At 43.6% G+C, this 14,702-nt stretch overlaps 1 protein-coding gene across 4 annotated transcripts in view; it reads right to left on the reverse strand.

The window, feature by feature from the left end:
• ST7 (suppression of tumorigenicity 7) overlaps positions 1-14,702 on the reverse strand; it is a 233,005-nt gene that overhangs the window by 15,770 nt on the left and 202,533 nt on the right. For 3 of the 4 annotated variants that reach the window (XM_045002251.1, XM_045002254.1, XM_045002253.1), the window contains exon 12: positions 5,864-6,014. In XM_045002251.1, the coding sequence (XP_044858186.1) occupies positions 5,864-6,014 (151 nt within the window). The remainder of the gene's footprint in view (positions 1-5,863; positions 6,015-14,702) is intronic. The other variant, XM_045002252.1, reaches the window with a different exon arrangement.

The raw sequence follows: 14,702 nt of genomic DNA on the forward strand, positions 1-14,702 counted from the left end.
AATATTTTCAGTTGTAAATACATTTAAAATAATTGTGATTACATCCTACACTGTATTTTCAGTGTATTTGTTTAAAATAGTAATAAATAAGAAAGAATGCTCTCAATGAAGAATGACGGTGTTCCACTGTAACCAGCTTTAGCTAACATATGGGTTTTATTCTGGTGTCTGAATATTATTGAAAAATAAAAACATTATGTATGTGATTCCAGCCTCTGGAATGCAGTCAATCTACACTATAGTTATATCGCTCAAAGGTAATAATGTCTTGCCAAAGAGCATATAAACCTTTCTAAACTCTAGGAGAGATCCTGTCCATTTACGGTTTGCTGAGGTAAAAAATGTTATCAATTTTCCTGAAGTAACAGAAATTTCTTAGAGATTAAAATATTAAAAATTCTCTGGTCCTGAGCTTTTCAGAAATGAAAGATTCATGCTGTTTCAATCAGCGATTTTAATATGAGGAAAGACTAGCATGGCACTGCTGGAAAATATAAAAGATAGCTCTCCCTGCACAACACTGCAACCCACGTCAGACCCACTCTGAAAGAAACTAGAAACCTCTCTAAGCAGGACCAGCTTCTAGGAAAATGTTTAATGTGATTTACTTTAACAATTTATATTACAAGATCTCCTTCAGGAAGTAATGAACCGAAATTGAAACTACAATAACACTGTTTAAACAAAATGTACTTTGATTGATGGGTGGTTTTATCTCAAGACCTTTTTAAATATAAACCCATGTGAATGCTTTAATACACAGCAAGACATAAAGCGCTTTTTCATCTTCCAGATGCTTTCAAAGTGCTCTACATAGCACTGGTGAGGCCTCACACTTTAGGAAAGAAGTGGACAAACTGGAGATAGTCCGGAGAAGAGCAATAAAAGTGATAAAAGATTTAGAAAACCTGAGCTATGAGGAAAGGGTAAAAAAACTTGGCCTGTTTAGTCTTGAGAAAAGAGACTGAGGGGAGACCTTATAACAGTCTTCATATATATTAAGAGCTGTTATAAAAAGGACAGTGATCAATTGTCTAGGTGGGGAAAGACAATTCACCTCACAACAGATGTGACCAGGGGTCAGACCACATGTCCACTGAAGGTAGGACAGAGTAGTGGGCGTAATCTGCAGCAAGGGAGATTTAGGTTAGATATTAAGAAAAACTTTCTAACTAGAAGGGTAGTTAAATTCTGGAATAGGATTCCAAGGGAGATTGTGGAATCCCCATCATGGGCGGTTTCTAAGAACAGGTTAGAAAAGACTTGCCAGGGATGGTCTAGTTTATTTGGTCTTGCCTCAGTGCAGGGGGCTGGCCTACATGACCTCTCAAGGTCCCTTCGAGCCCTACATTTTTGTGATTCTATGAATTAACTAACTATATTTTATTTTAAGCCCAGATTCCATGTGGTTTTTTTCCTGGGAGCAAGTAAAGGGTGTGTTAGTTTGCACATGAAATAACCCCTCATTGGACCAAATCCTGACCCTTTGACTCTTCATTCCTATATGTGGGATCTCTGCACTACCACAACCAACACTGAGGAAATCAGGCAATTTGGGCCATGGAATTGCTCTGTGGTTTGGACCTGAGCAGCAGCTGAAGGGAGCAGGAATCTCAAACAAATACTTTAACATACTCTCCCAACTAGCCTCTCATAAATCTTGCCCCTTTCTTCCCTGTGGAGATTAGAGTAGGCCTGCAGCTGTAGTAAACCTCACACGGCTGGCATGGGGCACAGGAGATAGCGTTTGGGCAGGGTCTCGGGGGCTGTGCCAACTTCCCTTTCTTTCCACTGATTTGCACAGTATGTCTTCCTGCTGGATATGATTGGAGCAGTAGCCTACTTTTCTCCCCTTGGAGTTGACCCAACAGATGCACTTGGATACATAGTGTCAGTGGTCTGACCACCAGTCACATGTCTGCTTTGTCTTTCCCCAACTTGTCAAATCAGAAGCCTAATAAAACTGAACACCAGCTGCATATTAAACAAGAGGGAGTGTGGTGTAAGTAAGTATTTGGTTTGATTCCTGAGTGGTGGTGGTGGTGGTGGTGGTGGGTGGGAGTCATTCATCTTGGAAACCTTTGAAACTCAGACATATTTGCAATTAAGGACTTTTCTGCATATAATATCTGCATCAAGCCAAACAAAACAAGCATCATATGGGCTTTTGAGTTTTATTGCAAATGGAAGTGCATTTTGATTGGTGGAAAACTGAAACAATGCCAGGAAATGACCAATATTCCAATGCGATTATTATTATTATTTTTTTAAACTAACTCTTTTCTGAATTGCGGAGTGCAGTGTGTGTGTGTGGGGGGGGGGGGAACGACAATTATTTTGTGGTTAAAAATACCACAAATCCTCCTGACTGCTAGGCCAATGAGGTTTTCTAGATATGTTTCAGTTAGAGCTTGCCATAGAAGGAACAATCTGCTTTCCTCCCAGAAGCAAATGTGAAAATGTACCACGAAGTAATTTACTTTAAGAAATGCTAGCACTCAACTTTGTCCAAGTCCCACCCAGATAAAATTTAGTAATATGCATTTTTAGGCATTAACTTTCTACATATAAGCTGGTAAAGTGACAGGGGCTGGTAGTTTAAGTAACTTAATGGCATGCTATAATTTTAAGATATTATTGCTATGTAGATAGATATCAGTACAGAGAGCATCAGCAAGTGATCAAGTACTGCACTCATTGCTGCACTCAATGGATACATAGTGCTAGGAAGAATTAGGACCCAGTTAAGTTTTTATTCCTCTGCATTGATTTATATGAGTTTAAATTTTGGTAGAACAGAGATGTCAAGGACGCTGTTTGCATATAAGTGACATGAAATTGACAGAATGATATAACACAATATAATAAAATGTTTAATTTACAACATCTATAAAGAATATTAATTAGAGAAGAGAGATGCAACTGAAAGATACTAATATAGGGCCAAACACTGAGCTTCTGACTCAGTTTTTACTTAGGCAAAATCCTATTAAAATAAATGGGAATCTGCCTGAGTGAGGAAGGAGTAAAAATTTGAATAAGGCCCTCAGGATCTGGCCCATTGTTTCCATTTCTCTGAAATAGCTATGCAGAACGGATTACAGCTGTTCCTTTGAGAAGAAGTTGGAAATGAGTGGCCATTATTTGGATTGACCCATGTGTAGGATAAAATACATTTTCAAGTAGCGGTGGAGGGAAGAAAAAGAGAAAATAGTCAAACTGTAGTAAGAGGTCCCATTGTTACACAGCAAAGAATGCTTCAATAGGAACCCGAGCAAGAGATTACTATGAGCAATTATATGATCTTGTGGTAATGCCTTTCTGAACACAATTGCTATGAAATGGTGAGTGGAGGAGAAGAAACAATACAGAATAGAAGAGAAAAAGACCAGGGCCACCCGGGGGGGTGGTGTGGTGTGGTGGGGCAATTTGCCCCAGGCCCCACAGAGGCCCCCACGAGAGTTTTTCAGGGCCCCTAGAGTGGGGTCCTTCATTTGCTCCGGGGGCCCCAGAAAACTCTCGCGGGGCCCGGGCCCCCGGAGCTTCTTCTGCTCAGGGTGTTCGGCGGCAATTCGGCGGCGGGGGGGGGGGGGGGGGGGCCATCCAGCCCGGGACCCGCCACCTAAGAGCTGGGTCTTTGGCGGCAATTCGGCCGCGGGGGCCCCCCGCCGCCAAATACCCCAGGCCCCCTGAATCCTCTGGGCAGCTCTGGAAGAGACACTGTCAAAAGTGAGCCATTGGGAAGGAATAGGAGATGACAAAGGAAACAATGGAGGGGACTGATCTGGGGATAAATAAGTAAGTAGTGAGAGAACAAGTAGAATACTGAAGTGCATGCATGTGTGTGTGTGTGTGAGACATGTGGGGCAAACACAATGGAGCAAACCACACACAGCAAGGAAACCGAATTATTTATTGAGCATCACCAGTTTGCAGGGAGTGTTACAATACATAGACACAGATGCATCCCTTTCCCAAAGAGTTTACTGTACAATCTAGATTAGACAAAATTCAGGCCAATGGTTTATGAGAGGATGATTGACTTTTATTAAGCTTGTGTAAAACGTATTTCTTTGGTGGATTATCAGTGTGATAGGCATGGTGGGAAAGGTGTACTTTAAAGGTGAGGTCTGAATGAAGACATAATGTAGAGAAAAAAACAGGACAGAAAGAATGGAACATAGGGAGGCTGCAAAGATGAGGGAAATCAGAAAAGAGCAGAGCAGAAAAGGGGAAGTGAACGGTGATTACAGAAAAAAAAGTCACTATAGACAATCTCACCAAAGGTCATTCTAAACACCACTTTTCTTTTTAATTTCCTGGGGGTTCTTTTTCAAGTGGTTATAAAGGTGAAAACCCTTTACAAAATTAAAATTCAACACAGTTATTGAAAACACACAAAATATTTCAAATGTATTATCACCAGGGTGGAAAGAATAGAGCTTACTGAATACAAAACATTATGTTGATTTATTTGGTTTAATCATGATAATACTCTTTGTATTTTATAGTGTCTTCAGTATCAGGCTCTCAAATATTAATGAACTAAGCTCCACAAGACCTCTGTGAAGAAATAAATTATCATCCCCATTTTACGGGTGAGCAAAATGAGGTACAGAAGATAAGTGATTTTGCTCAGTGTCACACAGCAAGTAGAACCCAGATCTCCTGAGTCTTCGGTGCTGTGCCTTAAGCACAAGGCTTTGCTTTCTTCCCCCTAGTTAAATGAAGGAAGTTTGTATTTGCAAACTGACAATGGTAAAGGTAAAACTGAACTCCAGATTAGTCACCGTAATGCAGTCCCTGGGGGGAATACTATAGTATATTAATCCTCAGGGGTGGCTCTAGACATTTCACCGCCCCAAGCATGGCGGCATGCCGCAGGAGGCGCTCTGCTGGTCGCTGGCCCACGGCTCCGGTGGACCTCCCGCAGGCGTGCCTGCGGAGGGTCCGCTGGTCCCACCAGGCGACCGGCAGAGCACCCCTGGCGGCATGCCGCCCCAAGCACACGCTTGGCGTGCTGGGGCCTGGAGCCGCCCCTGTTAATCCTGGCCCTGAATTTGGAGACATAGTTCCATGGGGCATGATCCTACATTCCTTATGCTCCCAAAACTCACTGAGTTCCGCAAACTTCAGGGTTCCTCTGACATTATGCCAGCTGGGGATCACCAGAGCACAGTGGCACTGGCACTGCACCCTATTGCTCCTTACACCAGAGGCAGAGTGGGAAGGAAGTGTTATAAGGGGATTCCACACATGTTGGGGAACCCTCAGCTGTCCAGTTAGGATAGTTTTACAGTCCCTTTGCCTCTCTGTAGCAACACAAAGGGGCTGTATGTGAGGTCTGTGTCAATAAGACTCAACAAAAAACCTACGTAGTTCTGTTGAACAACAATATTATAGCTCATACAAACTTATCATAAAAGTCTCCTCATTGTTAGCGGTATATTTCCTAGGCAATATTTGGCTTTGTAATTAGCACAGAATTTGAGGGTCCAAAATTCATTAGAGGCCATTGACAGGGTTTGTTAACTTTTAATTTTCCACAAAGGGAGTGGTTACTGGCGTGAGCAGGAGGCTGGGAATCAGGACTCCTGTGTTCTCTTGCCAACTTTGCCAAAAACTTCTCTGCGTGGCCTGAAGAAAGGCAACTTGACTCATCTACAGAATGAAACAAGAATACATATCTACCACCCAGAGGTACTGTGAAGTTTAGTTCATTAATGGTTTGAAGTGCTATGAGGGCCTTAGATGGAAAGAGCTGCATCGTATAAATGATTATTTACTCATAATACTTCATGGAAATATGTGGTTATATTGTTTCAATCCCTGTAAAATGTTTCTGAGAAAGATAATTACTTACTGCCTTCCCACGTACAATGTAAGAGATTCAGTGCCCCCTCTACCCTTTTCCAGTGCTGAAGGTGAAAGAAAGCATATGCTATTGCTTCACTGTCCCCTCTCTTCAGAATATGTTCAGGGGGCAGTATTAAGCTTTTCATTTCTAGTAGATACTGCAACAGAAAGAGAGAATGCAATTATTTCACAGTAATAATAAACACAGTAGCTGCTTGCAATTCCTCAATGCACACTGAAAGCTCTATTTCTCTAAAGTACTTTTATTCCTAACTGTTTCATCAAATATGTAACATCACAAACTGCACTTGAAGATAATTATTGAATTATCCCAAACACTAAAATATGCCACCAGATGATTAATGTTGTGCTCTTCAGCTGTACTGGGCACCACAGAGAATTTCAAAATGAGATGTCTCTCTTATCAAAGGGAAAGAGAAATTTAAAAAACCCCTCACACAACAGAATTACAACAGCTTTTGAATTAAAGTATTTATAATACAAGAAATGATGTGAGAAAGTAATGAGGTGCTTAAAGAATCTAGCCTCTCTCCAAAGAAATGGGCAATAATTTTAGCTCATACACAAGGCCTTCATAAAACTATTTCCTTACAATCAGTGTATTATCAAGGATATGAATGTGGTAAAGTTTGCACCAGTGTCCGGATGCTTCTAATTCCGTGGTGGGATAAAGGAGCACAGAAATGGACAGTGATTTTGGGTGCCTCAATTTTTGGGTGCCCAACATGAAACACCTGAAAACAACCTGATTTCCAGAGGATGGGTGCTCACCATTCACGCTGGGCATCCAAAATCACTTCAGAAAATGTAGGCCAAGTTGTTTATTGCAACATGGAACGTACCAATGTCTAACACACAGACAAGTTCCCCAACATACAAAGTGACAGAAATCCCAAGAATGTCCATGATACAGCAGTAGTTAAAGCCCCCAAATCTGTCCAAATGGATGAGCTTCTCTGAGCCTCTATCTACATTCCCCATAGGTTCCATCTGCTGGGTGACTCTCAGACCAGCACATGACTCCTTCTGCCTTGGTTCTATCTGCCTAACAATTCTTAGAGAGAGAGAGAGAGAGAGGTATCTGTATTTTAAAGGACCCAGACTCCTCTTCTTTCCCAGCCTGCTTTACCATGAAAGGGATGACAGGTAGTTTTTCCCTGTCTTTACACAGCCCACTTCAAGTAACTTACTCTTTCTTCTTTGCTGTAGAGCAAAGTGGCTCTGTGCCAGGACCTGGGTTCACCTTCAGGGAAGAAGACAAAACTTTCCACAACCTGCTTCTTGGTCTTCTGAATTAACCCAGTGTTTTTAGCACTGGGGAAAAGGGGAACTCTGACCTACCCTTCTCTCCAAGCATCAGTTACAATGCCTTAATGAAACTTAGATCAGGATGACAAGTTGAGCTTGTTATTAAACAATGACTTGTTCTTCTTTGAGACCCGATTCTGATTCCCCAGTGACTTGTCTGGTCACGATGAAAGCAAAAGAATAAACAACCAAAGTGCTACTTCTAGGATGCAGAGCAGTAATAACATTGCACTACAAAAGGGTGAGTTTCTTCTTCTGCAAGTGCCAACAATGTGCTCAGCCCTGTATGATTCAGTTATCAAGAAAGTGCTCTGCACAGAAAGTTTACAGTCTTGAACAAAGACAAGATCCATTGGGAGATCTAGAGGAGGGAGATACTTTGGAGAAATCTATTATCCTCCCGACCCTCTTAATCTAATATTTTCCATTTTTTTCTATTTGTGGGTGTTGTAGAAGAAGGGAATCTTTAGATATACTTTAATAAAAATGTGTGTGTGTGCATGTTCGTGGCAGAGGGAGCTAGCACATGGATACAGGGAGTGTATTCCATACATAAAGAGCGGCGTAGAAGAAAGTATGAAGATGGGAGTGGCAGAAGGAAATGAAGGTGTCATCAGGGCCAGAGTGATGTGGGTGAGGGAGAATAATGAACACCAATGGGAGACAAGATTCCAGTTCTAGACTGAAGTGGAGATAGGCAGGCTCTTGAAGGCTAGGATGCGAACTTTACACTTGATACAACAGGCAATGGCCGGTGGGCTGATTTAAAGAGTGGGGTGCCGGGAGGGCGGCAGGCAGCTCCGGTGGACCTCCCGCAGGCGTGCCTGTGGAGGGTCCGCTGGTCCCGCGGCTCTGGTGGACCTCCCGCAGGCGTGCCTGTGGATGCTCCACTGGAGCCGCGGGACCAGCGACCGCCAGAGCGCCCCCCGCGGCGTGCTGCCTTGCTTGGGGCGGCGAAATTGCTAGAGCCGCCCCTGGTGGGGTGACATGGTCAGATCCAAAGGCAAGGATAATGTTGGCTTCAGTGTTTGGATGGATTAGAAGCGAGTGATTTGGCTATCATGAAGGAAGAGGGAAATAACAATGGCTTCACAAGCACATTAGCCATCAGGATAGAAAGAAAGGGAGATTTTAGTAAGATTATGTTAAAAGAAACCACCAGATTTAGGCAGGCTGGATGTGTGGAGAGAAGGAGAAGGGAATTAGAGGAGACCCCAAGATTGCAAGCCTGAGCGATAGAAAGAAAGGAGAAAGGCAGAAAAGTGACGGTTGTAGGAGGTAAATGATTGAGCTCTGTTTTGGTCGTGTTGAGCGTGAGCTGGCAGTAGGCCCTCCAAGGCAATATGTAGGAGAGGCAGATGTGTGTGACTAGATGGAATGGGACAAAGCAAGCACTGAGATATAGACTTCTGAATCATCCATATGTAGAGGATTGTAGAAACCAGGTGAGCAGAGAAGGTAGGCAAGACATAAGGTGCAGGGGGAGAAGAGGAACATACTAAAAGAGAAACCTGCAGAGAAAGGAGGACAGGAGCTGCCAGAGGAGTCCCTGAAAAAGCAGTAAGGGAGACAGGAGGAGAACCATGCGAGAACATGGGTATGAGAAAAATTGCAAACATTTCTGCACAATTTCCTCCATGTTCTTTGACACAATTTCAAAAACTTTGAAATTTTCAGACCAGCTATACTACTGCTATTGCTAATATATAGGGCCCTACCAAATTCATGGCCGTGAAAAACACATCACAGACCATGAAATCTGGTCTTCCTTGGGAAATCTGGTCTTTTGTGTACTTTTACCCTATGCTATAGGCAGTGTTTCTCAAATTGGGTGTCCTGACCCAAAAGACCCCAAGGCTATTTTAGAGGGTTGCAGTATTGCCACCCTTACTTCTGCGCTGCCTTCAGAGCTGGGCACCATAATATGCCATCCTCACTTCTGTGCTGCTCCTGGCAGGGCGCTGCCTTCAGAGCTGGGTGCCCAGCCAGCAGCCGCCACTCTCCGGCCACCCAGCTCTGAAGGCAGCATGGAAGTAAGGGTGGTAATACCATGACGCCTTTACAACAGCCTTCTGACCCCCTCTAGTGTCGGGACCACAGTTTGAGAAATGTTGACTAAAGGGCTTTATATGTTTATATTTTACCATTTTAAAATACATATTCATGCTTTGTTACAACCGATGTAATTTAAGATTTAAATATCTGAAACCGTGAAATTCCAGATTTTTTAAATGCTATGACTGTGAAATTTATGAAAATGGATTGTGAATTTGGTATGGCCATGCTAATGTGGGATGGTAGAAAGGTTACTGTGATACTCAGATGACAGATATTCCTGTTTTAATGGAATATTACGATCTGTTACCAAAATATGATTTCTGTATCCCACACCTGCATATGTATTTTGTTTGGGGGTTGTCTGTGCTCTATCCTCACAGATAGAGAAAGCAATAAAGTCTTGGTTTAAGAGCTGTTATAATACATGGAGCTATTTGATGGCCTATATCGGAACTTTGGAGCGGTGAGCATGTACGGGGAGACTTTGGCAAACCAGTAAAGTGCTTAAAACCACTATGGCTTATTGTTAAAAAGCAACCTAGTCAGCAAGCTGTAAATTGGCCATTCAGCAAACTCAGCTTGACCAAGGCAGGAGGGGAGGGGTTTTGGGGTGCTATGGAAGGGGCAGCTTGACCCCGCGTCCTTCCTGATAAGAATTGTGTTAAAGTTGCTGATACGTGCATTTTAAAAGAGCAGGAATGTCTATTGGGGTCTCAGAGCTGCAGACTCTGGAAAAACCCACACCTGGTTAATCAATAATCAGAAGGAACCTCCTGCTTGAAACTGCTTACTTAACAAGGTTTCTTTAAGGGACATGTCATTCTATTACTAGTGTATAAATAAGGGGAAAAAGCTTGAGATAGTGGGACTCGTTTGGGGACTCTTTGGGACTGGTCTCTCCCTCTGGATGCATCTTGTGTTCCTCACCGGCAGATGAGCTGCCGCGGTGTCACTCGAGAGCCACACTCAGCTTTGGTAATTATTAAGGGCTGGGGGTGTTTTACTAATCTTGTTGCGGACGTGTGTAAGAGCTTGAGACTAGTAAAGTTTAGCTTTAAGTGAAAGCACTCTTGTGTTGTCCTGTTTGTGTCAGCCATTTATCAGTCGGACGTCCATGTCTCCCCTGATTTATTTCCTGACACCACCTCGCACAGAGTAAAAGTTACCAAGAGCTTTGTGTTGAAAGAACCCCAGGTAACAAGCAGACTGGTTTTGGTGGGAGTAGAGAAATGCATTCACCAGGGGAATAAGCTGATGACAAAGCGTTGATCAAACATAAGCCAGAGATGCATGACAAGGGAGCCCAGCATGATGGACTAGAAACATGCTCTCTCTGATGAAACTGAAGGTAGAAAGCCTGGCTGGTAAGCTTATAGCAAAGATCAATCCTAGACAAGAGAGATATGTGGTTAACTTTGTTTTGTTTGTAAATCTCCTTTTACTCTGTGCTTTTACTCTACTATTTAAGTATCTTGCTTTTGAAGAAACAGTGTTGTGTGTCACACTGGACATCTGCCTTCAAAAAGAGAATCAAGCCACCCCACACCCAGAGGTTCTTGTCGAGTTAAAAGGGGCTGGGAATGCAGACACCTACCCTGGCTTTGGTCTAGAAGGACAAGGATTGCAGAAGGAGTGGAAAGAGCTGAACATGACTGAAATCCTATTAAGCCCTCAGAACAGGTCTTGTTCCGGTCCTCTGCAGTGGGGTCAGTTCCACCCTCTGTGCACAGAACTGCCAATGTTTCAATGGAAGTTCCCCATATGGAGGTCATGCAGGAACAGGTCCCGGATTAATGTCAAGATGAAAGCTGGGTGGAGAATGGCAATTCTGTTTCATGAAAAATTTTGAGATTTTGAAATTTGATTTCATTCCAATTCAGAACCACCCCCTCCCAAAGTTTTGAACTTCCCTGTAAAACAGAATTACAGTTCTTTGCCCAGCTTCACTGGGATCCTGGCTCCAGGGATCAACACAAGATCAAAAGTTAGTAAATGAAAAAAAAAAAGCCACCCAGCTTTGAGGGTCTATCAACAGTCTGACACTACACTACACTAGAAGCAGTTCCAAATGCAGATGAAAAGTCGATTAACAGGCTAAATAGGCAACATATCAAAGAGACAGCTGTCACTGGGGGAAACAGATATAGCTGAACCTGACATATGAGCAGTGATGAGGTCCAGCACACGATCCACTGTCTCCAATACTATTTTAAAGGACAAATTAATCACCGATGTAGAACCTCAGTGATGGCTGAGGGAGGATTTAGGATACCTTATCTATTTTAGCTAATAACAAGAAATAACTTAGGCCCCCCTGTGGTCATCTAGCCTGAACTCCTGTAAAACACAGGCCACAGACCTTCCCCAAAATAATTCCTATATGAACTACAGCATATGTTTTAGAAAAACATCCTATTGATTTAAAAATTGCCAGTGATGGAGAATCCACCACAGCCTTTGGGAAGCTATTCCAATGATTAATTATCCTCACTATTGCAAATGTGTACCTTATTTCCAGTGTGAATTTGTCTAGCTTTGAACTTTGGATCTTGTTATACCCCTATCTGCTAGGCTGAAGAGCCCATTGTCAAATATTTGTTGCCCATGGTGGCACTTATAGACAGTGATCAAGTCACCCGTTAACCTTCTCTTTGTGAAGCTAAATACATTGAGTTCCTTGTGCCTATCACTATCATAGGATTTGAGGGTGGGTGGATGGGGAAATCAGGCACGTAGCCCCTACCCCCCCCACCATGCTGGACCCAATATCTAGGCAGGTCCTACAAAGCTGTATGGACTTTACTCCCTTCCACATCCCAGTGTGGCTGTGCAGAATCTTACTCGTCCTTATAGCCCTGCTACAGTCTAGCCATTGGAAAATAAATACAGGACTGATGCTGCTGTACCTGGCTGCATTTCCTGTCTTAGTCTCTACAACTGATTCCTGTGTCAAGAAGTGCTGCATTTTGTTGTGTCCTACGGGCTGTGTGGCCATTTTGCTGAAGATAAATCTTATTATCACTATTACAGAAAAAAATCTAATGTTAAAAGAACATTATTAACATTGCAAATTCATGCACTAAAAAGTTAGGAAATGCCAGAATTAAGGTTCCCTGTGCAACTTTTATTTGGCCCTCTTGTGCATATGCATTATGATAGTCTCTAATTACACGAGCACATACTAGTTTTTCCACAGGATGCCAGCTTTATTCAGTGCATGGAATGGATGGTGCTCAACAATAGTTTGATTTATCCTCTTTGTTCAATATGTAGCCCCAGGCCTTAATTAGTGCAGACTATTCAAACCCTGGTCTGAGGAGAGAATTATTAATTTCCTCATGGTATTCCCATAACACTCATGACTATAGTATCCAAGTGCTTCACCAACATTAATTTAGCATCACAACATCCCAGTGAGTTGAAGGAGAGCTATAATCCCATTTTACAGATGGGGGAGCTGAGGCACAGAGAGAATAAGGTCAAAACTTACCCAGAAGTGTCCACTAATTTTGGGTGCTCAATTTGAGACAGGTGGGGCCTGGTTTTCAGAGCACTTAGTATTATATATAGTCAAATCACAGCGTCCATTGACATCCCATTGAATCAGACCTGAGTCTCAAGTCAGGCACCCAGAATATGAGGTGCACAAGTTTAGTCTAGATAAGTTCATGGAGGATAGGCCCATCAATGACTATTAGCCATGATGGGCAGGGATGGTCATAGAATCATAGAAGATTAGGGTTGAAAGAGACCTCAGGTGGTCATCTCGTTCAACCCCTTGCTCAAAGCAGGACCAACAGCAACTAAATAATCCCAGCCAGGGCTTTGTCAAGCCGGGCCTTAAAAACCTCTAAGGATGGAGATTCTACCACCTCCCTAGGTAAACCATTCCAGTGCTTCACCACCCTCCTAGTGAAACAGTGTTTCCTAATATCCAATTTAGACCTCCCCCACTGCAACTTGAGACCATTGCTTCTTATTCTGTCATCTGCCACCACTGAGAACAGCCGAGCTCCATCCTCTTTAGAACCCCCCTTCAGGTAGTTGAAGGCTGCTATCAAATCCCCCCTCACTCTTCTCTTCTGCAGACTAAATAACCCCAGTTCCCTCACCCTCTCCTTGTAGGTGATGTGCCCCAGCCCCTTAATCATTTTCGTTTCCCTCCACTGGACTGTCTCCAATTTGTCCACATCCCTTCTGTAGTGTGGGGACCAAAACTGGACATGATACTCCAGGTGTGGCCTCACCAGTGCCGAATAGAGGGGAATAATCACTTCCCTCGATCTGCTGGTAATACTCCTACTAATACAGACCAGTATGCCATTAGTGTCCCTAGCCTCTGTTTGTCAGAAGCTGGGAATGATAGGGGATGGATCACTTGATGATTTTGTTCATTCCCTCTGGGATACCTGGCATTGGCCACTGTCGGTAGACAGGATACTGGGCTAGATGGCCCCTTGGTCTGACCCAATATGGCCACTCTTATGTTATGTTATATATATGTTATGCTAGTGGCCTCTTGTGAAAAGTTTTGTTTTATTGACATGCCACAGTCTCTTTACTCCACGAGTCCCAGTTCTCCCTCCACACCCCAGCTCGTCATCAGATCTGTCTCCACTCTCCCCATCCCAACCCACTTGTTGCTAGTCCTAATATCCTTGTCCAGTCTTCCTCCTCCCCTCAGCGTTTCATCTGATCCTAGTGTTCCCCTCCCACCTTTCCAACTGGCTCTCAAACTCGCCTCCTCTTTCCCTCACCATGTCCCAGTCTCTCTCCCTTTCCCAGTTTATTCCCAATCTCCTTTCCCAGTTTATTCCAGCTTCCCCTCCCCTCTTGAGGCTCCTAGTTCCAGTCCTCAGCCCCAGTCTCCTTGTCCACCTAGTCCCATCTCCAACTTCCAGTCACAGCTCTCTTGCCACCCATTTCAGTACCAGCCTCACCAGGCTCCTTGTCCCAATCTATTCCTTTCCCTTCTCCCAGTCTGGCTGTTACTTCTCCATGGTGCCTGGTTGCCAGCAAGGGGACCACTGAAAGCACAGGAGAGACGGGCTCCCTGCTCTCTGTACTGGTGCCCAGCCCCAGCCTAGAGCAGCCAAACCCAGGGAAAGTCTGACTGCATCCATCTAGCCCAGGGAGAGAGAGAGAACATCTCTCACTTACTGTAGGGATGGCACATGCGCAGTCTGCTCAGCACCATGAGCGGTGAGAGGCTCAAGCATGCCCACTGAAGACAGAATCTCTGGAGATTTTAACCTCTAAACTCTAAGAAGTCTCCATTGAGCATGTGTGAACTGTGATTTTTTCAGAGGCTTATAATTTGGCCAAATTTGGGAAGACTAACAGGAAAAGCAAAAGGCACATCCATGACTCAAAGGCCATACCCCATGCCAAATTTCAAGACCCTGCTCCACAGCATGGGGACACGAGATATTATCAAAGGAAAGGTAGCCAGAGGTTTT

Source organism: Mauremys mutica, chromosome 1, assembly GCF_020497125.1.
Source record: "Mauremys mutica isolate MM-2020 ecotype Southern chromosome 1, ASM2049712v1, whole genome shotgun sequence".
Taxonomy (NCBI): domain Eukaryota; kingdom Metazoa; phylum Chordata; order Testudines; family Geoemydidae; genus Mauremys; species Mauremys mutica.